The sequence below is a fragment of the Barbatula barbatula genome (assembly GCF_947034865.1).
Source record: "Barbatula barbatula genome assembly, chromosome: 8".
NCBI lineage: Eukaryota > Metazoa > Chordata > Actinopteri > Cypriniformes > Nemacheilidae > Barbatula > Barbatula barbatula.
In genome coordinates, this window is record NC_136771.1 from 10,197,331 (window position 1) to 10,225,296 (window position 27,966).

The window sequence follows — 27,966 nt, forward strand, 5'->3', positions numbered from 1 at the left end:
CTTCAATCACTGCTTCTCAAAAGTGAAGGAGAGAGCGCCTATATTCATTTCCATTATCCTAATTGCTATGCGCAACCACATGGCGCTATACATGCCCCCACAGCTGTAGGTATAGCTGGTCTGACACGGGGGCCAAACATGTGTTTAAATCATGCTTGTGGACATCCCACAGAACCAATCAAATGTTAGGAACGTGTCGGCCCTCTAACTACCCGCTACTGTAATGACAGCATGATACACAACGCCACCTCCGTCAGTAGAGAACCGGCTCTTTTCTGTTTCTCTTTCACAGGCTGTTTGGATTAATGTGCTGTGAAAGGGCGTTTCATTAATTAGTGATTGAGATGATAAAGCGTGGAGAATGATTTGTAGATGTACAGTCCATGCTGCGTCACTGCTATAACACACTATCTGACGTGATTCGACGCGAGGGAGAATTGAGGACACTGAATGCGAATGAAATTGAGCGTTTGCGCGCGATTGCACGCCTGCAGGGTGTGCTATTGATTTCTTTGTCTGCGGACGTGTGCGTGATAATAAATGAGAGGTTTTGAGGGACGAGCGTTAATGCCTGTTTGTGCATTAGTGTTGGTGAACTTTAAATGTGTATATTAGTCTCTGACTCATTTGGTCTAGGAAACTGAGATTTTAGAAAAATCGAAACGCTCCAGAAGCTTTCTTCCAGGAAAGCACCTGTATGCTCATTAGCTGGACCATCCTGAAAAAGATGTTTGCCTGATTGCGGATAAAAATCGTATTATATCATTTCCCCAGCTATTTGACACATTATTATTATTAAACAGTTTGGATCATTTTGGTCTTTCTCAAACTGTACTTGCACGACCAGCTAATTGCTGCCAGGGGGCGTCATCAAGACGGCCGCAGAGCCAACAGATTTGCTCCAATAACTTTTCTTCATGTCTCATCTCAGTTTTTTCAACAAGCGAGTTCGTCAATTTTGTGGGGACTTTTGTATGTGGCCGTATCTGCTTATGCATATGCACAAGCGTATCCGCACACACAAAGCCGCTCCTGCGGGGTTGATTGATGCGTGTGCACAGCTTGCTGTAATCCATGCCTTTTCTCACAGTAAGAGTTGTGTGGCTGATGAATGATCTGGAAGGGCCCAAGGCCTAATGAAGCATACAAGTCTTAATAAAAATCTCAAATGTCTGGCAGTGAAGCCTCTGACAAGCCCACTCCAGAAAAAATGCGCTTTTTTTCAAGTCATAAAGAGTCTTTAAGGAGCCATTACAAAAGAAATGCTCCAAAGAAAATGGGCTATGCTAGCATGGGTCCATTTATGTTTCAGAACATGCTTTATATATTCACATCATAAAACATGCCAACGTTGTGATTTATCGTGCTTTCAAACCTATTAAAGTAAACGCTTGAGGTCAGTGGACGTAGAGATGATTAGAAAAGTGACATCCAGGCAACAGGATTTCATTTAGGAAGTATAGCCACTTTACAGCAATTCGGTTCACACGGCGGCCATCTTGTTATGGCTATTTTAAATCTAGGTGTTAACAGTATAGCGTCTACTGAATGTACATGAAAAGGTAAAGACCGAACACTCCAAAAACATTTTTGTCAAGTTACGCAAGATTTTTATTCTGCCATGAAATATGAATTACTTCTGTGCATGTTTTCTTCTATCAATCTTTCTATGTGTGGTCTGTTGCTTTCTTCATACAGTATACTGTCCAAACTATCCATCATACTGTATATAGTACATATCTGTCAACATTGTACATTGTACCATAATCCGTCAGACCCGCGATTGGGGGGGTGGATTGTGATGTGGTTGCGGGAGTGTTGTGAAGGGAAAATAGGGCACCCCTCTGTTATAAATCTTTTAGTTACTTTATAACTAACATAACACGATTTTCATGTCAAATTCTTAAATGTAAATCAATATTTATTCAGAATTATAATACAGACTGTTTAATTCACCTCTGAATGATTTTGCAAGAGATCTCAATGTCATGCATGAAATACATCTAAACGCGGGTAAAAAAAGAACGAGCAGTTTGTCCTTTCACCTGTCCCATAGTTGGGTTTTAATTTATTATTCATTTATTACTATAAACAGTTATTATTTACAAGAACAGCTTATGGTAACAGTACGGGAAATATTAGAAATAATCTTTACATGACCTGTTTCGACAAAACGTTTAAAAATTGTAAGAACAACAGCCTACCAAATTGCGCCTCAGCCTGTGAGCCACAGAGCCACCCTCCTATTCAGCCGAACACGTTCCGGATCCCAAAGGAGAAATAACTGAAATTTTACGGAAGAAATAACTAAACGGGAGGGTGGCGGGAGATGGGTGTGAAAAAGGGGAGACTCCTGGCAAAAACGGGAGTGTTGACAGGTATGATATAGTCAGTGGTGTAGTTCACTAAGATACATCTATTAAATGTAGCTAAAAGCTAAATGGAGCTTCTGTTATGCAGCACAAATGGAGCTGGATACCAAACTTCAGTCTCTAACTGTAGCTAAACTCACCAGATGTAAAGCGTACATAGCTGAGGAGTGTTGTCAACAACTCCTAGCAACCCCTGAAATAACCTGCTATCTGCAAAAGAACATCGGCAGGAGAAAGCGCAGTTGGCTGAAAATCTCTTTTTGGTCTTGTGCCCTCATTTTCTTTTTTCTCTCTCTCTCTCTCTCTCTCTAACTCCCAAATCATCTCCAAATGAATAAACATATCTGTGTCAAACCAAGCTAAATCAAACAGTCCCCTCTCTTCAAAATATGCTGCACTGTCTGGCTAAAATTAACAGTACAGGTTTAATGCTCCGTTTGTATATTTCGCTCATTTCTCTCCCTGTTTATACGTGGTATTAAAATTTGTGTGATTCAGCCGCAAGTGTAAACAATCAGGGACTGCATCATCACTCAAACCCCAGTCTGAGGTTTTACACTTGGCCTGTTATGTTAGGCTTATGACAAAAAGAATCACCTGAAAATTTGGATAATCCCATAAATATACCGACTTCAGAAAACATTGTCAGTACCGTGTATGCGGCGACACTGATAATAATAATTTGGATAAAAGCATCAGCTAAATGACTGCAGATCGTGAGAGGCACGTACACCTGAAGTTCATTTAAAACAGGCTCCTGACTAAAATAACAATGAGCTTTCTGCTCAAAACGTCACGTCTGTGGCAAAAAATAATTTAAGAGCAACAATGTTCTGGCTTTATCGCTTTATCGACATGCAGCAAAACACTGACATGCGTGATTTATGTAGTCACGAAATGTTGGAGATGTTTCCTTTGACAAAATCCAATCGCAAGAAGTCACAGGATGTGTAGACGTCTTGTAATACTAGGTGTAAACAGGAATGTGTCTCGGCTGACTACTTGTGATCGAATGTTAATACCAAGTGTAAATAGGGCCAATGTGAACAGACTGTTGCGACGGCAGCAGTGAGCATTTACAAAAATGACGTCACCAGCATTTCCCACTCTCAAGCATGTAAACAAGACATTCAGACACTCCATCAAAGAAACCAAATTGCAAAGCTAATGTGCTAAAGCTGCCTAAATTGAAAGCGTCTAGTTCAGAAAACGATAGTTTTTTATGGTTGGTAAGGCACTGCTGGTGCTGAAAAATGACAAGAGCTACAGTACAGGCTGCTGCACATTTGTGCACCTCTGACGCCTGAATTAAAATTCAACGGTTCATTCTGAGGGCGCAGATGAATCATACCTTGTGAAAGTGGCCCGGTCAGATTTGAATTTTTTTTTCTTCTAGCAAATAAATTTATATTGTTTTTCATTTTAATTTGCATTCATAGTTCGGACCCACAAACTAATAGGACACATACTATTGCAATAGTGTTAAAACATCCAAACATTCTTAATATTTAATACAGCACAAGCCGTAAATCAAAAGTTTTTGATGTGTTTTGTATTACAACTGTTATATATATTTTAAATGTCTGGGTGATGCTGGTCAGTATGAAAGCTGTCATACCCGTGTCTCGGTATCCGTGTGAAAGAATGATGATGCAAGTATGTGGAAATGCAGGGGAGAGGCGTTTACACACACACACTGTGAAGAGGTCTAATGAGACCGAGTGGGTGTAGAGGGACAGAGGTCGTCACACACATACACGGACGCGCACACACAAACACACACACCTATATGGAGCCAAGAGTCCCCTTATCTCAGTCTGACACACATGATGTATGAGGTACCATAGTTCTTTTAGTTCCCTCTCGTGCTCTCTCTCAAACACACACACATACACACACAGTCCACCTTAATGCATGCGGGGACAGCACAGAGGGAAAAAGTCTTGGCCAAGAGAGATATATCCAGCTATCCAAAGTTTCAACTGTAAACACAAGTGTCAAAATTTATCTTAATTTACATTATAGTACCAATTTCATTAAAATCATTGTGGCTGTCGCTTAAGATAAAATAAAAATGTAAATACACAAGTAGCTATAAATAACGCGCAAGATGAGGCTGGGTCCAGAAATTTAACAGCATGAAATTTAATCAAAAGTAACATGTTTAAAACCCCCAGAAAAAGTCACTACAGGGACTTTTTATGACACTTTTGGTTTATTACCTGAAAAAAGCAACGCCTCATCAACAATTCATTACAGCACGTAAAAACTTTAATGAAACTGTCAAATTGACCAATCTATTAAAAAACCCCACTGACGTTTAATTTCAAATATATTTTCCTGAAGGCTTATAAACAGCCATTTATAATCTTTAAACTTTAAACCAACAAGGTCATTAAGAGATCGAGCTGAGAAAGCTGTTCTACTCCGTAAAGTTTGTAGTCGGGGTGAATGTGGTGCGTGGGTGGCAGGTTCGAACAGAAGAGCGTGACAGCATTACGTGCTAACCGTGTTAATTTGGAAGACGAATAGCGAAACGCCGGCCAGATTCTCATAATGCTGCCCGGCGAAACAGGCCTGCTCGCTAACAAGGCCGCGTACCTCCATTGCTCGTGTTGAGTAATGGAGCAGCTGACGTACCCTGCTGAGAACTGAGCTGGTGGAGGATGTAGCCAACACGCTAACAACATGAACAGATTTACTGACTGGCGGAGAAGCGACTGCCCAGCCACATGTAGACGTTTGAGTTTTTCGAGAAGCAACAAGACTTCATGACATGCATGTTCAAATTGTTATTGTTAACAAGAAAGTGAGCTTATTTTACCTTTCTTGTTATAGGTACATATCAAAGGGATAGTTCACCCACAAATAAAATGATGTCGTCATTTCCTCACCTTCGAGTTGTTCCAAATCTGTATACACATTTCTTTGTTCTGATGAACGAGAAAGATATTCAAACAGTTCTTGGACCCCATTGACTCCCATAGTAGGAAAAGTCTCTTCATATATTTTTATTCTGTTGAACACAAAAGATGATATTTTGAAGAATATAGGACAGCAAACAGTTCTGGGGCTATTGTAGGAAGAACTGCTTGGTTACAAGCATTCATCGAAATATTTTTCTCTGTTCAACCAAACAAAGAAATGTGTACAGGTCTGGAACAACAAGAGTAGTTCATGACAGTATTTAAATTTTGGGGTGAACCGTCCCTTTAAATCTGCATGACTGCAATGAAAAGGCCCATCACATTGTTGACTATGGGATGTTGGTGTGGTGTGTCCACATCAGATATTTTGTAGTATATATAAATATATATATATATTAATATATTGCATTATTTCAATAAGATTCATCTGCCAGATAACACCTTCTATTAGAATCCATCACATACCAGTAGACACCATTATAGTTTCCACCAAAACAAGACAATTCCCAGTATAACCATTTCACCCATCACATTTTCTATTGTGTTTTGGTTAGGGTTCTGTTGATTTTCAGCCGGGTACGTCAGTGGCAAAAAATCTGACCAGAAAGACCAGGGCCAAACCAGAACCAATCGGAATACTGTACATCTTTTCAGCAGGAGCAGTTCTCACATTCATACTAATTCTGTTCTGATTTATTTGCAACTTCTCGATTCATCTAATGAAGAGGACTCAAGTGCTTGTGACAATGGTGTCATTTAGCCCCTCCAAAAGCCTTGAGAAAGCTTCCCGAATAGGTGTTTCCCAGTGGAAACCTGCATCAACCTCAATGAAAATGTCAACCCTTTGATAGCAAGCAAAGGTCAGGGGGGAGGTACAAAACAGAACAAACACCAGCAGTCCCTCCCCTGTAGAGGAGGGAGAAGGCAGAGTGCGTAAATGAAAGACAGAAAGACAAAGGGAATATGCAATCAAAACAACTTCAAAGACGTGAGGTAAACCTTAATAAGACTGTGCTTTGACGGCTGTATCCGTACAGTAGTGTCAACACCAGCTTGAAAGCATTGGAAAAATAATCCCCCTTCGGGGGTCTACTGACAATAGAGAAGAAGAATCAGAATGGGATCTCTGAGAACCGTTTCTCCTAAAGATTTATCAAGTATAGAGTCAATGGAGCACAGATTGATATTTTGTTGACGTCTTCTCAGACTCCAGACATGTGTGTTCATGAGCGATCTCAAGAATGTCTCATAATGTGTTCAGGAAATTCAATACACACCTAAACATTTCCCAATAAATTATCTGAGAACATTAAATCTCCCGAGTGATAAAAACATTTTCTTTAAGGAATGACTGTCAGTGTGTGCGAGTCTCTTACCGACGGTGCAATGCTCTCCGGTCCAGCCCTGGTGACATTCACATTTGCCGTCTTTGCAGGTGCCGTGATCAGTGCAGCGCGAGTGACACGCTTTAAGATCGCACACAGAACCCGTCCAGCCTTCCTCACAGCGACAACTTCCTCCTATACACACGCCGTGTGAGCCACAGTCCACTGCGCACACCTCTGCAAAGACAAACAAATTTAAACCACATTTTTTGTATGAACTTCAGTAAAATCCAAGGACAGCAAGGTCACGCCTGCTGGCAGCACACTCTCTCCCCTTCCAAAAACAACGAGATCAGAGGTTACGTTCCTGAGAACCATCACGTCAAAGTTATTGACTTTAAGTGTGAAAAACTTGTGACAGGAAATAGATAACTGCAGACCCCCGCTGGGTTTAGTGGGCTGAGTGGCGGAGCGTCTGCCCCACCTCACACAACACTCCATAACAATGACACGTATCAACCTTGTCCGACCCGGCTGAGTGTTTACGTGTGTGAGATGCGTGAGGAGTCTGCGGCGGAGGGGAGCCAACTAAAGGTGAGGAACGAGAGATCTGAGAGTGCAGAAGCGGATGTGAATCGACACTGTGAACTTTCCACCTGGACACCAAAGACAGACCCCCCAACAGCACAAACAGCTAGCAAACACATCAAGCCAAAATAAATCAATTTATACGCACTCCTGTGTGGTCTGCCAAACATCGGGAGGATGTCTGAACGATTTCTGGGATTGAAGTATTTTATTAGCATTTCTCTTCCGAGAGTTGCGCTCCTCAATTTTTTGGCATGTTTGCTGTTTACAGGAAAAGATTTGCTATTGACAAATCATTTTGGGCGAAGCTTCCACCGAGAAATTACATGTTTTTTTGGACAGAAACTGTTTCCTGTTTAGCATGCCAGCACGTAACTGGTGACAATAGATGACGAGAGAAAATTGAAGTGCGTTTTGAACGACTCCTTGTGAAAAGAGCCTGATAGTGATTTAGATTTGGTTTATGAATCTGTGTGAGTGCGGACGTGTGTGGGTTTGCAGAATAGTGGATGGGAGACAAAAGGGCTTATAAAATATGTCCTTACTACGTTGTCTTTCAAGACACGACCTTCCTCTGTGCAACACAAAAAAGCTGCCCAAACTGCACGTCTCCATGCAACGCAAATAAACGGTGAAAACGGCTATCATGCATCATCATCATAATAAAGGCAAGCTTTTAGTGTATACATTTTTAAAAACACCTCTCCCACAGCATCCAGCTTAGTATGACGTATGAAAGCATGGAATAATATAAGCGTTTTATATTTTTTGAAGCTGCCCCTGGTAAGTTCAATAGAGCAGCTCAGACATTGTGACATTTTCCTTTGGTTTTGTTTGGTTAAAAACAACATAAGGGGGAATAAAAGATGACAGAATTTTCAATTTTGGGTGCACTTCTCCTTAAAGGCAAGCTGTAGTTTCACAGCCCGCACACCATTTCGTGAGAGCCTCACACAGCCTGTCACATTCAGACAGGAAATAGTGCACTAGAAAGACACATAACCCTGATAATGACAAACCATGAGATGGGGTATTGTTAAACTCCTTCCTTCAACATTTCTCCTGACTCCGTGCTAACTGTGAACCCTGACAAGGTGCAAATCTGTGACACGAAACTCAGCCAGAGCTGGTGAAAGTGTATCGAGAGAAGGAAACCAAAGTGAAGAAATGCAGAGAAACATTTCCCATCAGCTCCCGGGTCAGGTGAGTGCCAGTTTGTGGTCGGCTTCCCCGCTGTGTGCTGTTATTATGGCTCCTGCAGGTGGGCAGAAATGACGCGGCTGCGCCCGGGCGCCTGTGTGTTTTAGCCTTCATCAGAGGAGACTCCGCTGAAGTTCGTATCACTTTCCTCAAAGCGGGAGTATGATTGAAAGAGAGAGAGAGACAAATAGAGAGAGAGAGAGGCTGTGTATAGAGGGAAAAGTTCACATAGACAGATGGAGTGCAGCTGCTGAGAAGTGCTTCTGGAAAACTGACGGCTCGAGCCGTAAGTCTGTTAACTCTTAGCCCGCTGCAACTAAACTACATCAATCTGGATTACTCTCTTGTCTTTCCAGGAGTCGCTGCCAGAACGTGCGGACTAAGTGCCTGAATGCGTCCCTGTTACGTTGGCGCCAATTTTTGTCTGATGGGGCACCAGTGGTGGTCCCTAGGTGAGATATGACTGACAGAAAAAAATATACAGTTCTTGACAAACCATAACATGACCAGGATTCAAAATTTAAATCTAATTCTTGGTTAATAAAAATATATTAAAATTTTTACAAGTTGCATTTATAATCCACTTTCGACAAATCCCTTTTTATATTACATGCCGTTCCGTCAGTTCATCTCTCTATCTCTCTCTCTCTGTTTCATTATCTAGGACAAGAGGGGCAATACTAATTTTATCAGCGCTTTTGGGAGAGCTGCCGTCAATCCGATCAAAATCCCCCCCACGCAAAAGGCATTATCTGCATTTAACACAGCATCACCGTCGTCAACCTGACAGAGGGGAAGTGTGCAGACCTCATTCATTAGCGCTACGCTAATTGAAGATGTACGGCTAATTAATGGAAACGACGTTTAAAAAACATCAGGTGGTTCTTCCTCGATTAAAACCGGGTGAGAATGAAAAGGAGAGAGGAAAAAAGAAGAGTGAGAGAGAGATTGCCGCTTTGGGCTCCGGGGTGAAATTGTATTTTCATTAGACACAGTTTGCTGCTGAGAAAATAGCATTGTATAACTAAAAGGCCGACCATGGGCGAGTCCTAAAACAGCAGGGGCCCAATACCGGTCTTATTACAGAGATCAGTATCGTCACTCGAACAAACACAAGACATGCGCACACATAGGGCACCGGCGCGGAGAGATAACACAGAAGCTGAGCTTTTGACTGAGATGGTTCGTAATAAAAATGTATTTTAGGTTCATTCAGATGTGGCTTCGAGAAGGTCTGCTGATTTAACAAAAGGGGTGGGAGGGCGGGCTAGAACATTTTGAAATTATAGACTGTTAATATCCTCAATATCAAGTCACGGACAATAAGCAGCCTTCAGTGTATCAGAGAAAGGACCTAAAGGGATGAGCCACATACACACAGCAAACATTTTGGAGTGACAGCTGCATATAAATGCAGGAGTGAATGCATCATTCAATTTCAGGAAAGACTCCTTAAAGCTTTCTGGATTAAAAAAGTAACACACCAAAAAACATGTATGGAAGCAGTTGACACTTCAAGATGACATAATTATAAAACAAGTCAGAACACCTTTAAATAACAGGTAATTTAACTATACAGGCTGAAAAGAACACGGTACACGTACTTAGTTGATCAGACATTAAACGGTTTTTATGGTGACTTTCCTAATTTTTAAGGATCAAAGGTTGTAGGTTGTAGAATGTGAGGTCTGTAATGTATTTTCAACCACCTGTGTTTTTACACAATCTGCACATATTATACAAATAAACCGCAGTGTCTTGCTAAAAATGAAGAGGAAATTGAAAAAATTAAGTAATACCAATAGAGCAGTCTGGCCCAGTCCAGTTGGCGTCACAGGTGCAGGTGCCGCTTTCTGTCTGGTAGGTTCCGTGTCCTGAGCACTGGTCTGGGCACATGGTCTTCATGATCTCACAATTGGTGCCGCCCCAACCTGGATTGCAGTGACACTCTCCGTGAATACAAACACCGTGAGCCGAGCAGGTGGGGTCCAGGCAGTCCACTGCGTTTGAAAATTCAAAAACCATTAGCATGGCAGGATGATTGGGAATGTAATTTGGTTCATAAAGTACATCACGATATATAACAGTTCACCCGAAAATGACAATTCTGCCAAATGACCAAATGAGAAGTATAGACTGTCTGATCTGATCTTCGCATATCTGATCTCTAGAGACAATGAAACTGAATGAATAAAACTGAATGTAGTCCATGGCTTGTAAAGCTTGAATTCAAAAATTGAATTCATATGACTGCACTATATTCTAAGTCGCTGACAGCATAATCTGAAGAACAGACCTAAATTTAAAGCATTACTCACTGAAACTCCTGCCTTGCTTGACAGCTGTGGTCAACATCTAGTTTCACTGTTTGGAAAAGAGCTGTTTGGATGGCGTTCTATAAATAACTTTCTACAGGTTTGGAATGAAACAAGGGCAAATAAATGATGGCAGAATTTTCGTTTAGGGCGGAACATGCACCGTAATACATAAAATATGGGGTATTTTCAGAACAATTTTCACATTTCAGTGAAAGCCACCAGTTCAGCAACTTACAAAGTGTATATAACCTAGGCTTTGAGTTATAAAGCTATTGAAAATTCTCCTGCTCCATTTTCCCCTAACATACATACGCGAACTCAGACGGTTCACGTAGTGAGGAATGATCTATGTTCTCTCAGAAAATGTGCTAGAGATCTCATTGGGACAAGTCTACTTCTAAGCTTGGGGCAGGAGTTTTTTAGGTGAAGTGTTAAACTCGGCAAGTGGGACAGTGCTACGGGTCTCTTTTAAAAAACCTCCATGAGGGGTTACTGCGCGTGTTCCTAATAGCCCATGGGAGACGGCTGAGGTTCAGTAACGGTTAATTGTGTGGGGGTTGACGGAGCTTAATCATGCCACTGATTGACAACAGACCCGTTCCCTCCATAATTTCATTTACTCAAATTCATTGCCATACCAATGGAGACATGTTTGTTTTTGTTGTCATGCCGAATCGTTACGATCGAGCCGCAAACCGAAAAAATCGTACAGAAAAAAAAACAATAAACACTGTGGACTCTGCGTTCTGAGTGTCGAGGCACAGGAACATAAGTACTGCGCGCAAAGCTAATTTAGCTAATTTAGTCGGCAAAAGAAAAATCAATTGTAATCTAGCGCTTTTTCCCCAATCGCGATAAACACGGACTGTACGGTGATGGGTAAGAGACCGGAGCATCAGCTGGGACACAAGTGCAATTATTTGCTCCGTGAAGTGGAGAATGGCAATTGTTTCTGGAATATTGAACTATTAACTCATGCAATAAGGATTATTGCAGGGACAGTAAATTATCAAAGAAGGTCATGTGCAGAAGAGCCCCTTTGATATCTCCAGACAAGGCTTTGAGTTCCTCGTCAAGCAAAATGATGCTGAAAGGCGATATGAACTTGACTGCTTTTTCTCTCTCTCAAACAGCTCTTCTCTCTCTCTCTTCCATCAGGTCTGGTGGAAAGCCTGTCTATGTCCGCAGAGCTCTCAAACACTTCTAGTGAAAACAAATCTATCCCCTCGAACCGATGGGTAATCAGTGATCACGTTGATAACACATTATCTTGCACATCTTTGATGGTGTAATGCGGTGGGGTTTAATGGCAACAAGGCTGAAAATAGCAGTGTTAGATAAACGCTTCCATTAGAGCTTCTGACTTCAGATGCCGAGTATCTCTTTAGGGGTGATTTCGAAAACAGCTGAAATGGCCCTAAAACATTTCCAAACAGACAATTTAACTGTTCTCTAACATTTACAAAGGTCTTTAAAGGTCTTTATTTAAGCACCCTCATGTCCTGGCTTAACCTTTTTCATTGAGCAAGTGCACAAAAAATGAAGAAATATGGACCTCTATGACGCTGCATCATAGAGGTCCAGTATAGGAAATTTAGCGGCATCTAGTGGTGAGGTTGTGAATTGCAACCAACAGTCTCAATTCCACCCTCCCTTTGATGCACTACGGTGACTGACAAAGAACACAGATATCGTCAAGTTTTTGCTTCTTTGTCGAAGGAGAAAACGTATTTACGAAAATCGCTCTGTAGAGCAGTTGTCCGTTTAGGGCTACCGTAGAAACAACATGGAGAATTCCATGTAAGGGGACCCGCGGTGTATGTAGATAGAAACTTGTTCTAAGGTTATAAAAACAACACGCTTACTTATGTAAGGTCTTTATACATCTCTGAACACATAGTTATGTATTTTATATTGCATTTCAGTCAATAGATCCTCCAAAAATGACACACTGGACCTTTAATAGCACTTCTTGTCATTTTGGAGCTTGTCAGACCAAGTCCTCATTTCTTTCATTATATAAACAATGACCAGCCAAATTTGACCCTATGATCGATTCAAATCAACATCAGGCTAACAGTAATATTATAACATAATAGATAATTTAATTTCTTGATCTAATGTCAAATTTGTTTTACAAAACTGATCTTTTGTCCTCGCATACAAGATATGTGTGATCTGAATTACTGACCTTCTTCACAGTTATCTCCTTTATAGCCTGTATTGCAGGCGCAGGTGCCCATGATGCAGATTCCGTGACCCGTGCAGTGCACATCGATGCACTGGTTGTTAGGAACGTCACACTCTGTGCCCTTCCAGCCGCTGTAACAAAGACAGCGCCCCCTAGAGTACTGGCCGTTGCCACTGCACAACACTGGACAGGCAGCTTTGCAGGGAAGTACAAAAAAGAAAAACAATTAAAAACACTGAGAAAAGCCCATGAAAGAAGTCTGTGACGTTCAAAACAATGCAACAGGTGCTATTTTACAGAGTTACAGACTACATTTCTTTGTTCCTTCTCCAACAGAAAAGAAAGATTTTTAACCAAACAAAGTCATAGGAGAAAGGAAACAGGTAAAGAGAATAAGCTACATTTTAATATAAAACCACAGAAATGTACAAATTGTTGCTTCCTGTTGTTAACAGGAAGCTGATCAGGCTTTGGGTATTAAGCACCACCAAAAGCCTCTAGCCAGCCGCACTTGTTCAAATGACAATCTGAAACCAATTATGAATAGCGACATTGGCTGTTTATTTCTCCGGAGACTCGTTTGTGTGTGTGCACGCGAGTAAGAAAGCATACCTCGTGAGCAATCAGGCCCAAGGAACCCTGGGAAACAATGGCACGTTCCCGAGCGACAGTCTCCGTTGCCATGGCAATTGTGTGGACACTCCGTGAGGGTGTCTGGGGAGAAGAATGAAAGTGTGCGAGAGAAAGAACGTAAGAGAAAAGCTTTAATTGAGGAGACAGTCTGTGGAAATTAGCAGACATTCAGACCCCCCCATCTTTAATTAAAGGAGTGCCAGATGCGTGATTAACAAAAAGCTGCATCTATGCTTATTCTGCTTTAATGAACCAATCAGGGCATTATTACCACCAATTAGCAGCCAGACGCTCCGCTCCGAGCTTTCTTTACACTGCTGGATGGCCATTAAAACACACACACACACGCCTGAGTGTGCCCTTATTCCACTTTATATATTTATATTTAAAAACATGTTTATTTATGTAGACACGCGAGGAGTCGGAAAGTTAAAACAGACTTAACAAGCGAAAACTATTCAAGTATAATAATGAGACATTGTTCTATTACAGTGTTTCACAACTCATTTCGCTTCAGGACCGGAAATGGAGTGGCGAACCACATTTTTTCAATCAAGATTTGTAATAATGCTCTTGAAGTCACAACTATTACTGCTATAAGGCATACTGGTTAAAAAAAAAACATGAAGACTGACTGACCTAAAAAAAAAAATAACAATAGTTATTCAACCTTAAAATGTTTTACATTTCAAACATTATGTAGCAAAACAAAGCAAACTGTGATTGCAACAATGTTTATATTATTATAGTGATCCCTAAACCAAAAAGAAACGGAAGCATTTTTTCTTCTTTGACAAGCCAATTAATTGTATTAATTCTATTTCATTATGATTAATTTATTTATGTATCATTTTTCCTTCTTTGACAAGCCAATTTATTCTATTATCTTATCTAGGCGCTATACAATCCTTCATCTGCATTTAGCATATTCCCTCACTCCGTAACCCTTCAGCATGTCTGCGATAGCCAATCAACCTGAAAGGTTTTTCTATTGATGCTATTTTTTTATTCTTACATGTGTCGCCAAGGTAATGTCAGTAATCGAGGCATCACCTGTCGATGCTTTCATTACACGAAACAGCTCATTGGTGGCCGAGTCAATTCTGACAGGGTAATGAACTGCGGCAGTCTCTTGTCATCAGCAATCTGTTATGACACCGCCGAAGCATTTAGTGGATTTCTCAGACATGCCCACTACAGGCCCAAATTATCCTGCTACAGAGAACTAATCAATTTTCATTTTCAAAAGGTTAACTTTTTACTCATCGAAGCATAATCAACACCCTTTTAAAAAGGGCTCTGGCTGCGGGCCCACAGACAGTTTTTATGCTCTTGCCTTTGTGATTGAATGCGTAAGGAAATTACTCTTGCTGAAACCTATTTTTATGAGTTCACGGCGGAGGCGAGAGAGAGAAGTGCGGAAGGAGGAGCAGGTTAGAGTGAGGGGAAGAGAGAAAGAGAGAGAGAGAGAGAGAGGTCTTACAGGTCACCAGGCAACACTCTGAAGTCAGCTGCTACCCAACAACCACTTAAAGCAAAGATCGATGCCGCTCTGACTGTCATTGCACACAATTGGTGTCTTATATGCACAAATGTCCACTTTGACAAAGTCGAATAGATTTGATTCAATGTTATATATAACTGACTTCCATTTTCCTAACTTTTTACTTCAATGGAAATCAGACCTTCTGTTAAGACGAGCTTACCTAAACCATTTTTTAATATTTAAAATTTGTTATTTCGCTATTAATTTTGCTGGATTATTTCTTTTTAAATTTGAATTAAGTTATCTTTGTGTATATTATAATACATTCTTTTTATTTTATTTATTTGTTACTGTATATCTTTAATCAGATTTGACATTGCATATGAATTCAGTATATACAGTATATTACATTGGATAAAAGTGTCTGCCAAATACATAAATATCAAAGTGACATAACTTTTGTTTCTATGTGCAATCCCCTGGGATCGAACAAACACATTTTGGCATTGCTAGTGCCATGCTCCAACCACTGAGCTACAGGAAACTTATATTACATATACACATTACCTATGACGATGGTATTGTAGGACACCTGCTCAGTGTTCTTGCCGTCATTATAGAAGGCGAGGTGCCATGTGCCCGAGTCTAGGAAGCGGATGAACTCTGCCTCATGAACATTGACCGAACGAGCCTTCCTTGCTGCTCCTTCCACCTCCACCAGTCCACGCTTCTCTTTAGCTATCAGACGACTGCCGTCCAACAGCTCCACAAAGTCATACTGTACACACACAGACACACACATTGAGATTTGTTAAATCTGTGTAGAAGGAAAAACAATAATTTTAGCAGAACAGTACAAATTTTTATCTTCAGTTTTAGATCATCGAAGTGTTGCTTGTCCGTGCCAACTCGCCACTATAATCTTAGTTATTTGTTATTATTAACCTTATTAATTTTCTATTTAATTATTAATCATTTGTACACATTACAAGTGATTTACTCAACCTGTATCTGATATATATTACAAGTGGCACACGAATATACAGCACATCAATAAAACCTCATTTCAGCAGTCACCGTGCAACGTCACCTCATTGATTTTAATATACCTGCACAGCATGTGTATCTGACAGAATGTGGTGAGAATTTAAAGGTTACAATGTAACAGAATGGGCTTTGATGGTTTATTTGTAAGGAGAACATGTGGCTCCAATGCGGGAATTGACGTCTGCGTGTAAATTGTGAAAGAGGTAATGAATATGTTTAGAATCAAGAGCCTGCTTTCGCTCTTGTGAGCGATGGGGGAATGTCTTGAAAAAGACACTCTACATTTCAGATGCCTTACAACACTTTTTGCCACTGTGACAAGCTGCTCCAGAGAGAGAGAGAGTTTGAGTCAAGGCCTCTGATGAGTTTAACATGCTGTTCTCAATCACAGTGCATTAAAAATAAATTTGTCTCCTAAGAGACATGTTGGAGAGCAGCACAAGAGAAGGAGATAAAGAATACGTGAGCGAGAAATTACAAGACACCATCTGACAAAACAAGCAGAAGACATTTCGATCAGTGGGGGAAACAGAAGTCTCCACGCCTCTGTATGTCAATACCCCTTCAACCTATCCTTTTTTCCTCTAAGAAACATATCGATTCATTTGTGGCAATTAAAGCGCTGGGTCAGTGCTATTGACTGTATTTTTTTCTTGGAGGCCTCTGCCGCCAATTACCTCTATTAAGCATTTAGGGGTTTTGTGGCGTACCCTTGAAAAACAACGGGTGCTGTTGTTGCTTGGCAAAAAGAAAGAAGATGGACGAGGAGAAATAATTGGTTTGCTTGTGAAGGCTTGTGAGTTTTTAATCAAAGCGGGCACAACATGCATAAAAGTATGAATTGCTTTAAGACCGAATTACTCTGAAAGAAAGGACCGATGGAAATGGGATGGGGTTTGTCTGGCTCCGCCGTGTAGCTTTGAAGGTCAGGTTTGAAACCGTGACAAAATCCCCGGTCCTTTGAGTTAGGTTCGCTTTATGCCATAGGTTTGCTGTAGCGGTTCTGTGAACCTCATGTAATGAGATGACGATAATTGGAACTGTGGATGCTGTGATATTTCTTACACGTGGTAACGCTGAGAATTACGACTGCAATAATGAAATGGGAATTACAAGAATTATGAACGTTAAAAAAGCATCCTTCCTGAATTAGCATCATTGAATGGCTTTCAAATGCCATTCGGCACATATATAAAAACCTAGAGACTTAACGTCTTGTCCGTTTGTAAAAAAAACTTCTACATTGCTAAGATTTTTACCTGAGTATGTGTAGGAGGAAGGCCTTTTCGGCCGTAGACCCCCACCAGGGCGCCTCTCTGGACCGAGATGTTGAATTTGAGGGACTCAGGCTGGTCGATATAGAGCTGAGAGCGCCAGAAAGTTCCTGGAGGCACATCATGAACAGCCCTACGGCCCACATCCACCTCACCTGTGTCTATGGTGTTATTCTCCTGAAAGTAAACTCCTAGAGAAAGAGAGAGAGAGAGAGATTTATGGTTCTGTGTGAGAGAAAAACAGGGTGAAAACATGCGTAGAACCCTTAAGGGGCATACTGGCAGGGATAAAGTGACCAGACGCTATTTATTGTGAAGCAAATTAAAGGGACACGAGCGACAGTGACAGTTGTCATTGCAACAAAGTAGAAGAAATATATGCAAATGAGTTGTGATGCGACTACCAATGTAAGTAAAGGCAGTGGAGCTCATGCGATCCACTCCTGTGAGACAAGATGGAGAAATTAATGCTATGAGCATTTCCTTCAAAATTACTTTCCTTTGCCCACATTCAGGGATATTATAAAAAAGTTTCTTAAAAACCGAGTTGAACAATGGAATTATTTGCATTACAAAAGACATTATGAATAATCATTTATCTTGAGATAATCTGTTATCTTGGTGTGATGCATTATGTATTGATTTTTTACAAAAATGTTCATGTCAGTGAATAAAATGGATGTTGCATTTGTGATCAGATTTTCAAAAGCAGAAAAGGGTAAAACATAAGTAGGAAAATCTTCTGTGACCAACAATACTTCCAGTGCTAAAATCTATTTTAGTGTGAATGTCTTTTAAGTAAATGCTATAAAAATATAATATAAAAAGACATAATCGGTATGTAATAATAGCCTAATAGAGAATGCAAGATGGAGAAAACTGTTTTTAGCTCTAACTAGAGTCTAATGATAAATCTGATCAAATATTCAAAATGAATGTCATAAATGAATAAATCACAGTTAACCACTTCTGTCCAATGATTTTCCACCTCTACCAACGATAAAACCAATAGAATTACGTTGTTTTACTTAACTACAGACTATGTCATGATCGTGGGTGGTGAGACACGGACAGAGGACCCAGGTGCAGACAGCGGGTTAGAACATACTTTTAATAATAAAACAAAAACCCACGAGGGGTAACATAAAGACACAGGGTGTAATCATAACATAGAAACAGGAACAAGAATGAACTAAACTAGACAAGACTAAGACAACGCTTGAATTAAATACAAATAACTGGAATAGACTAAACTAAACAAGACAGGAACTCACCAAACAATCACAATGAACCAGCACAAGACAGAATACACAAGGGCATTAAATAAGGGACCAAATCAAGAGGGGAACAGGTGAAGGGCATTAATCAATAACGAGGAGACGAGAGGGAGGGAACAGATACGAGACCGGAGAGAGTGTATGGAAGGCCATGCGGGCCATAAATGCCTCTCTCCACACAAAACATGAGACTCTGTCATGATCCTGCCCCCAAACCAAGAGAAACATGACATGATGCGGCAGAATCATGACAAACAAACTCAAACACACACTTATGTACTTTGTATTGCTCCACAGTATGTCTAATGAGTAAAGTGTCACAAAACTATATTTATAAAACAGCAGGCGATCAATATCATGATGATGTACTGCACTCACTGTGCAACTACGGAGCCTTTAGATTTGAAAAAACGAAAATAACAACACATTAAAATAATGAGTCTGCATATGTACTATCAGATGTAAGGTACACATTCTAGACACATGTGCACCTAAAGCACACTTTCGCATTAGTTTCTTCACTTTACATAATATGCTCTCAAACTATGAATTTGGCAGCAGTCATCCTCATGCACCATTTTTTGTTTTCCATTATCCATTATCCAAATCCATTGCCTAATAATAACCTTAAACAAACATAGTCTGCCTTTATGAAGGCACAGCCAAAATGATCACGCTGGTAATTGTCCAGCCTCCATTTTATACGAGGGGCCCTTCTTACGCAAGGCAGCTGTGGTAAAATCACAAGCCGAGTGGAAGTGAAGCTATTTGACTCTTCCCTTAACAAGCGGGAATGCTAATGTCTAGACATTACATGCGCAACACGCTCCGCCAACATAAGCTTTGATGATACATATTCAAACCCTTCACAATGTGTTGCAAAGCAGTGTTGCAGAATGGAGCAGTAATGGGGGAAGGAGAATAGGCTATGCTCATATGCTAGCTAATGGAGAGCAGCTGGCATTAATATTGCATTAATTATTATTGCGTAATGCCTTAGCACGCGGGCAATAACAGTGCGCGTCGCTAATGCAGTGAGCCGGCTACGTAAAGAGCATGTTGAAGTGAATGAAAGAGTAATTAGGGAGGACTTGCTGACTGTTAGTTTTAATGCAAGCTTGCCTGTGGCCCTGAATGTTCTACAGAGCGGCGAGTGAGAGAGAGAGAAGCCATCTGTGAAGCTCTGATCAACAGTATTGTCCACAGGATGAATGGAAGGGGATGGCGCTCTCAGAAAATGCCAGTGGAAAACTGATTTGCTTGTCTTGTGTGCCAGGGATGCCCAGGGTGTTTCTTGGACATGGATATTGAACTGGCTTTTCTACATAAGAAACAAAGAGTAGTAGAAGGTTTGTTTTGGCTAGATGCAAAGACACCCCCAAACCTTTTTTTTCTCTCGCTTTCCTAAGCTCTTCAGATCATCAATCTGTTTGTCTGTGGAAGATGCTGGATGACAATTATTTACAGAAAAGCCTGCATAAATTGTGCCTAGAGTCTAACAGATATCATTGAAATAGATGTCTTACAAAATGACATTCCTGTGCACTGTAAACATCATAAACAACCTGTGTGCGGTACAGACGCTTTAGCCGAACAGACTACCTGGAGGTACCTGGAGGCTGCTTGGGTTGTTTAAAGGGATAGTTCACCCAAAAATGATAATGATTACACACCCTTTTGTAATTTATAAATCTGTATAAATGTCCTTCTTCTGCAGACTGCAAAAGCATATTTTGAAGAATGGTGGCAACCGAAAATGGTGGCACCCATTTACTTCTATTGTACGTACACAAAACCATTGCAAGTCAATGGGTACCGTCGTTGTTTGGTAACCAACATTCTTTAAAAGACCTTTTTTTATGCTCTGCTGGAGAAACATATAACAAGAACGTGAGTAAATAATGACAGATTGAAGTGAAGTTTTGTCGGCATGTCAATCTGATCTTAACCAATAGTGTTGGGGCATGGGACATAATAAACACAGGATGGGCCCAAACTGAGGCAAACTCTTTTCTTCCCTTGGAACAACATGGATCAATGAATCATGCAAAGTAAGATCAGGAACACATATGAAATAAAATTCAAATGTTTGGCCTTTAGTGGTAATGCTGTCAACAAAATAGAGAAGGAGAATATCTAAACTACTGGTACGCTCTCTCAACCTGAACCAATTAAGAGAGATGAGCAGTGTTTTTTCCCACCGTACTTTGTGACAGACGAGGACGAGATGCTCTTGGCCAGTTTTCTTCAACAGCATGCAGCTAAACCCCTTGAAATCAAGCCTCTTTAATCCGACTGATAATGCAAATGTACACATCCCCTCGCATCTCTACATCAATCCACCCATTTGTTTTCTACCTCGTCGTCTCACTTTATACCTATTATTCACTTCCATCTCAGCCTTCCATCCAAATGCTTTCATGGTCATCACTCTACCTGCTCTCTCTCTCTTTATGTTAGGTCCCGAGAGGCTTTAACAGCACCACGTGCGATTTTGCCAAGTGTCTCTCCTCTCTCCAGATTTAGCGCCTCTTTATGACTTTGAGAAAAGTCACTTGAGCAGTATTTAATTCACTGAAGCCTGTATGTGTGTGTGCATTAGGGGAAGTAGTGGTACAGTATATTCATTAAGAACGTGTCATGCTTGGCTCTTTATATTGTTGAGGTGGGATTGAACAGAAGTGAGCTTTTCTCAGCCGGTTGGATGGTTTGTTTTCAGAATGGCGCTGCACATTAATAAGGGCCCATGAAACAATGCAAAATACAAAGCTTCACTCCCAGACACCAGGGATGAAAAAAGTGTGATAAAATTCAGTTTTGAGAGCGAGACTATCGCTTCTGTACATCTGTGTGAGAATGGTGGAGTCTCTGAAGAGAATAGCTTGAATACAATGGAGTGAGAACATTAAGTTATTTTCTGAAAAGTTAAAGCTAGTCTACTTTCAATGTTCAATGTTTATGGAAATAATTCTCTTAAAAAAAAACAGCAACAGATGTCAAGTCCTTGTATGCTAATGACACCCCCAACAACTCGCAGGCATGCGCGCAAACGCGCTCGCAATCTAAAGAACATCCTGTCATTTAGGAGAGAGACTACGCTCGGGCTATTGTCCCTGGTTGGAAAACACAAACAGAAATAGAACGGAGCACTTGAAGCTCTTTTATGGAGTGAGTGCTTTTAGGTCAGCTGTCTCTCAAAGAAAGGTGAACTGCAGAAGACAACAGCAGCACCCTCATTTATTACTCGTTCTTTCTTTCCTGGCGAGACAGACAAATGAGTGTGCACGTGCTGTTTTTAACAGGAAGCCAAACACTGCTGTATGTGATGTATGGACAGTCTTTGAATATGAATCTCTATGAATTCGCTGTGGCTCTGTTTGCACGTCCGTGCGTGTGGGCAGGATTTCTATCCTTGTGGGTGTAAAGTGTTTGGAAATCTTGTCAGAATACAACAAAACCTGACAAAAATGGCTTGTAGGGACATCCCTGCGAGACTGAAAGATTGGTGAAAGCATGCAATAATGTGGTAATTCTAGGGCTGCCACTTTAACATGTGAATTTGGTATGAATAATTATATTAAAAAAAATGCATTGAAAATTTGTTCACTTACTAGAAGTTGACACTATTTATGCACCTGACTACAAATCGTAAAAAAGATGGACGGCACGTCCCCATTGACTTCCACTGTGGAAAAATGAAGCCAAAATGACGTGATTCCGCCGCTGACATATTGTGTCAATGACGTCATTTGAACCCGAGTCTGTGCAGTAGCGCCCCGCCCATGTCCCTCAGTGAATCAATCATAAACTATGAAATAATTTGATTCCATTAGCTGATTTGGTTCTTATTTTTGAGATCTTTAATGGTTTTGCTCCACCTGTTTTTAATGATTACATATATCAAATAACAGGAAGATATACACGTGCCGGTATTAGTGGTAATTGTAATGTACTACCTTTGGTCAATGATCTTTTGCTTTTAGAGGAACACACGAATAGCATAGACTCAAAGTGGAGCTAAAAGAATTAAAACATTTAACAGGACACTATGGTTTCAGAAAAAGCTGAAATTATGGCTATTGACATATCAAAATTGTGAACATATTTAGTGATTTATGGATGTTGTATGGTAATCTTTTGTTTTAATATTCTTGTTTTCTTTATGGTCTCAAATCATCTTCTTGTTCTTAATTTGGTGTATTAATATTTTGTTTATATTTTCTTTCTTTCCTTAACCTGCCAAAAAAGGGACTACGGATGAAAATTAGCCAATGTTGGATAAATCTCGTGCATTTTAAATGTGTTATGAATGTGCATTGTGCCTGAATAAATAAAATGAAATGCCCTTTTTTTCTTACAGCTAACTAAAACCAAACTTTTAGAAACTTAAACATAATTCGGACGAGAACTAATCGCATTTGTGTTTACATAAAGTGGGCGGGGCTTATGACCTACATTTCAGCCAGCCACCAGGGGGGCGATCAAATTGCTTTGGCTACACTTTTCAGAACGTGTGCGGCACGCCTGCACTTGATCTGCATGTAAATTCTATGATATTACTTTAACTATCAATGGAGCATTTCAAGCTACAAGTAAAACATTTATTTGCAAATTTCACAGTTATAATATCGATTTCTTTGCTCAAATATAAAAAATCTAAATGAATGGCAAAATTTCCTCTGCAACACAAGCAACTCCTTACTAAATTCTTGTTGTGACAGCATCAGTGCTGTCTTTCTCACGTGATATCGTCTAATTTTCCTATATTTAGGAAAATAGAAACATATAACAGGGTCATGTTCATGCATGTATGATGCATTCATGTATAAATTTACTAAAATCGGCAGACTGCCGTTTTTTGCTCTGCTGTCTATGTGTATGCATGTGCAGTGTCCTTCACAGACAGCCGCGGAGGGCCGGGTAACTCAGATCAAGGTTAACTGAAGGAGGTGGGGGTGTTAGCTGCTGTCGGTATTGATTGAGACTTAGCTGTGTGATTGTACGCATTGCTCATAGCTTCATTAAAGAGCCGTTCTTCCACAGGACACTCCCAACAAGCCCCCATCATCGTGATCGGACCTCACACCAGAATAAATACCCGCCGCTGGAGGCGTCTGCCATAGTGAATTGTAATGCCCTATTAATACATTACATTCCCCTGCACTCAATGGCACACAAATTTTGATGTCTTTCATTGAAAAAGAGAATGAATGCCAGTTGGAGCTTGAGCGTGTGTGAGAGACGGGCCTCAAGCTAGGAAACAAAAGACAGACTATACCGAATGCAAATCCTGCTCAAAGAAACGTAACCTGATTGTGTCACTGTAGCTTACGGGGAGATGAATGACTTCCTTTATGCTGCGTAAGTAAACAGCCACTGATGCCTGCATAACTGGATCACAATCAATTTACCAGCAATTTATGACCCATACATAAAAGCACATCCAATTGTTTATCTCCGCTGACGGCAAATAAACGTTCTGGAGAATAAAAATGTCCTACAGCTACGTGCAGGAGTGTCCTGGTGTGCAGGAAGGCAGTGAGCGTGCACATGTCCATCACCTCCAGAACAAACACATTACTGTACGGAGAATCATCATAATGGCCTTCACACATATGGCCATTCATCTTCACAGCACGACTGTGTGTTGCTCTGTCGGCGTGGGAGAGCATGCATAAGTACTTAAGCGAGGGAGACCTAGTGGGAATACACCTGCATGTGGGTGGGAGAGAACTGTGCCTCCTATTTGTGTGTAGTTGTTATTTATTTGTAATCTTATTGGATTTTTCCTATATCGTGTCAATGAACTGAAAGCTCTTACATGTTCTAAGACATCAAATTAACATTTCTGCCACACTGGCGAATGTCCAATGAAAATATATCCTGGCAGTGAATCTGAAGATTTTGCATCCTTTTCTATCAGTATAAGGTCAATACTTTAAGCCATTTTTTTGCCTCACACTTTCAAGAAAACTATTTCAATGCGGAATGTTTCAATTTCAAATTTGCCTGGTGTGAACAAAAAAAGAAGCAGGTAGTCTAAAACAGCAGCTTCAAGAGACCAATGAGAAGTCAGCTGCACTGCCAGTCAGTCATCGGTTAGCGGTTTGCCAGTATATGGCTAGCGCCCACTTACATGCTTTTAAGCAAATCATTTTCGACTACTGGACAAATGTTGAGCCACATGATTAAAATTCATGAGCCAGGCTGATAAAGTGTATAACGTGTCCCCCTTTCCGATCATTCTTATGAATATGCGGCATTATGTAAGGATAGACCTTCCCGGAGTATAACATTTTCCTATGTTCTGTTTGGTTGTGACTGCGTTTAAATGTTTTTTTTCATCAGAAATATAAATGACGTCAAGCTGCAAATGTGTCACTATCAGACTGAAAAGGATACAGTGTAAAAATGACAAATGTGACAGCTTTGCTTAGGGAAATAACGGTAGTAAACTCTCTACATCACAGATCATCCCTCCAGGTCTGAACCAGCGACTTTTGGTTCACCAGAACGTGACTTTGGCATGCAAATATTACTGTAAGACGCACTTAGTAAAGTGCCTCTGATTGACAGATATCCATACACATATAAAATACTCTATATGGCACATATTAAAGGGATAGTTCACCCAAAAATTCACTCATCATTTACGCAGCGACTTACATTTTGAAAAATGTTGGTAACCGAACAACAGCGGTACCCATTGACTTGCATTGGTTTTGATCCTGTGGATGGGTGAGTAAATGATGACAGAATTGTCATTTTTGGGTGAACTATCCATTTATTGAGTGCATACTTAGAAAGCACTTTCCCTAGGGTGTCGCACGTATTATCTGTGTGCATGTGAGAGTACTGCTGAGTAGGTTTGTCAGCTAATAGTAGGGAGAGAATGAATTCAACTTCTAATATTTAGAGCCCCTGGGTAGAGTTCCAGGGCATCTCACACACACACTATTTAAAAAACAAAGTCATGTTCTCAAAGACACAAACAATCCTAAGAAGCAATTTATTGCGCATTCGGTACATGCGCACCCCCCTCGCATTTTCTAACATTAAACCTCTCTCTTCTTTGAACTCAATCTCCATCGAAATGTATTTTTGGCTCATCATCCTGAATCACAGATGGTTCCCGGACCTGGCTGCCACGGCCCTGGCAGCATTCACATCAAAGCAAGAGCCCTGATACTGTAAGACTAGTCTAAATGCCGAGGAATGTTCACCTGTTGCTCTCGCGCACACAGAGAGGTTCATATCGCTCCCAGATCACTAAACCGCAGATCAGAGTGCCAGTTAAAGAAAGAGAAATGCTTTTGGATTGTGTTTGTGTGCTTTTTGTGTAGGAGTGTTTGTGGCTAAAGGGGAGGTGGGTGTGGGGTTGTTTATTTAGCTCAAGTTATGTTTATTTGAGGGTGTCTTGGTCTTCATGGATGAGGGTTTTGGTCCTAGAGGTGCATCTGTGTAGGAGTGAGACCGTTTGGTAATTATTATTCGTGTGTTTCTGTGTGTCTGTGCGCTTGTGATGCCTTTTAACCAAATGCAAATGTGTTTCAACTTGAGAAATGGCTTGAACAGATTGCGTGCTGGCGCCATGATATGCGTTTGTGCATGTGTGTGTTTGACCCTTACTGTTCTCAGTAGACAGGGCAGTGACTGCGTTGGATGCCGTGGCGTCGGATTTGACCTGGCCATTCTCAAAAGCATAACCCTCTGTCTCTTGCAGCTGCCAATTCAATCCAAAGAGATGCATGGCTGTGGAAAGAGAGAAGAAGAGAGACACTTAACGCTTAAGAATGTTTAAAATAACATACAGCTCATAGTAGTGGAATCCAAGTATTGGATTGAGAAAGTGAATACTTTGGTATTATGAATGTATTCATTACAGTAAAAGCTACAAGTTGCTAACTAGTGGTCGCCCATGGATAACTTGACACGACGGTGTAAGTGGAGTGGTCAATTGTACTAGAATAAAGCATAGAAGCTCTCCAATAAATATAAAGTATTTATCGTAAAATAAAAAACATATATAATATAAATAAAACAAATATAAAAACATAAATAAGAATTATAAATGTAACAATTACAAAATTAAACAAAATATAAAACAGAAGTAATATTTAATTTAATCTGATGTATGTTCCACATGTAAAACAAGCTTACGACTGCATTCGGTACACGCGTGAACCTATTTTTTCACCTATTTTAATGACAAAAGTTAAAATAAACGTGTCAGATATTGGAATTAGAATGTGCCGACATTTCTTTGTTGTATCAGAAAAAATATACTGTCAGTAGTTCAAACGTTTTTTAAGGAGTATTTAAGGTGGTTCCTAGAGCACACTATGCAGTACAAATGACAAAATGTGTTCAAATCCCTAACCCTAAAAGTATGAACGTCCCTATAGTAAGAACAACAGTTAGAGTGATTAGTAACACCACTAATTAGTGAAAAACCTCTCACTTTGCCTAAATGACAAAGATTCAAAGTCAAAACGTAAAAGCCCGACCACACAGATGTTGCCTAATTACAACACTTTTGGCAGATGAGAGAATAAAAGTGACTCCAAGCACCCGGTATTGATTTATTTCTGCTTTATTTTACTCGGAGAAACTCTTTAATGAGTCATTATCGTATGTCATGTGAGAGCGCCAATTCATGTGTGCGGCATCAATCAAATCTCAGGATTTTAAGCTGAATAGCTCTGAAACGGCACAGTTGCCTCCGCTGATGAGTTTGGTACAGTATTACTGACTGGAAAGAGTTTTTGGCTGCTCTGCGGAATAATATGTTTAGACAGCTGCTTTTGCTGTCCTGTTTAATCTGTTCCTGAAACGTCTCAATGGTCTCAGCAAACTGGTCTCTGATTCGGCTGTTGCCAGCGAACAGTTGAGGAGATTTCGGGGAAGGGCTCTGTAAACTTGCGCGTGCCAGGACGCAAGGGTTAAGATGAAAGATCGGATGGGACTCCGTACAGCCATGACAAAGGGATCGGGTCAGGTGTGGCTGGAGACCCAACTGGCTGCATTTCGGGCTGCCTGTGCCAAAGGCTTCTCCCACCTGCAACGTTTCCCTGCGGGTAGCATTACATCCTAGGTGAATCCGAACACACTTTGTTTCCCTGGCAATGATTCTAAAGTACTTGTCTGGAAATACCATATAGGCTAGTGTGCAATCGGATTTTGTGGGAACTGTGCCATCACGTGGGCCTGACTGTTATATGGGTAACCGGTTGGCTGTAAATTAACAGTTAGTATAGCAAAATAGCAAGGAACTGACAAAAGAAAAACTGCAGAAAATACTTGTAATGGAAGAAAAAGTAGCATACTA

The 27,966-nt window shown here is 40.5% G+C and overlaps 1 protein-coding gene across 1 annotated transcript in view; it reads right to left on the minus strand.

The window, feature by feature from the left end:
- tenm3 (teneurin transmembrane protein 3) overlaps positions 1 to 27,966 on the minus strand; it is a gene marked incomplete at its 5' end in the record, with an annotated part of 193,533 nt that overhangs the window by 55,531 nt on the left and 110,036 nt on the right. The window contains 7 exons of the mRNA XM_079462768.1: positions 6,676 to 6,861; positions 10,212 to 10,412; positions 12,922 to 13,116; positions 13,534 to 13,635; positions 15,608 to 15,818; positions 17,347 to 17,552; positions 26,268 to 26,390. Of these exons, the coding sequence (XP_079318894.1) occupies positions 6,676 to 6,861; positions 10,212 to 10,412; positions 12,922 to 13,116; positions 13,534 to 13,635; positions 15,608 to 15,818; positions 17,347 to 17,552; positions 26,268 to 26,390 (1,224 nt within the window). The remainder of the gene's footprint in view (positions 1 to 6,675; positions 6,862 to 10,211; positions 10,413 to 12,921; positions 13,117 to 13,533; positions 13,636 to 15,607; positions 15,819 to 17,346; positions 17,553 to 26,267; positions 26,391 to 27,966) is intronic.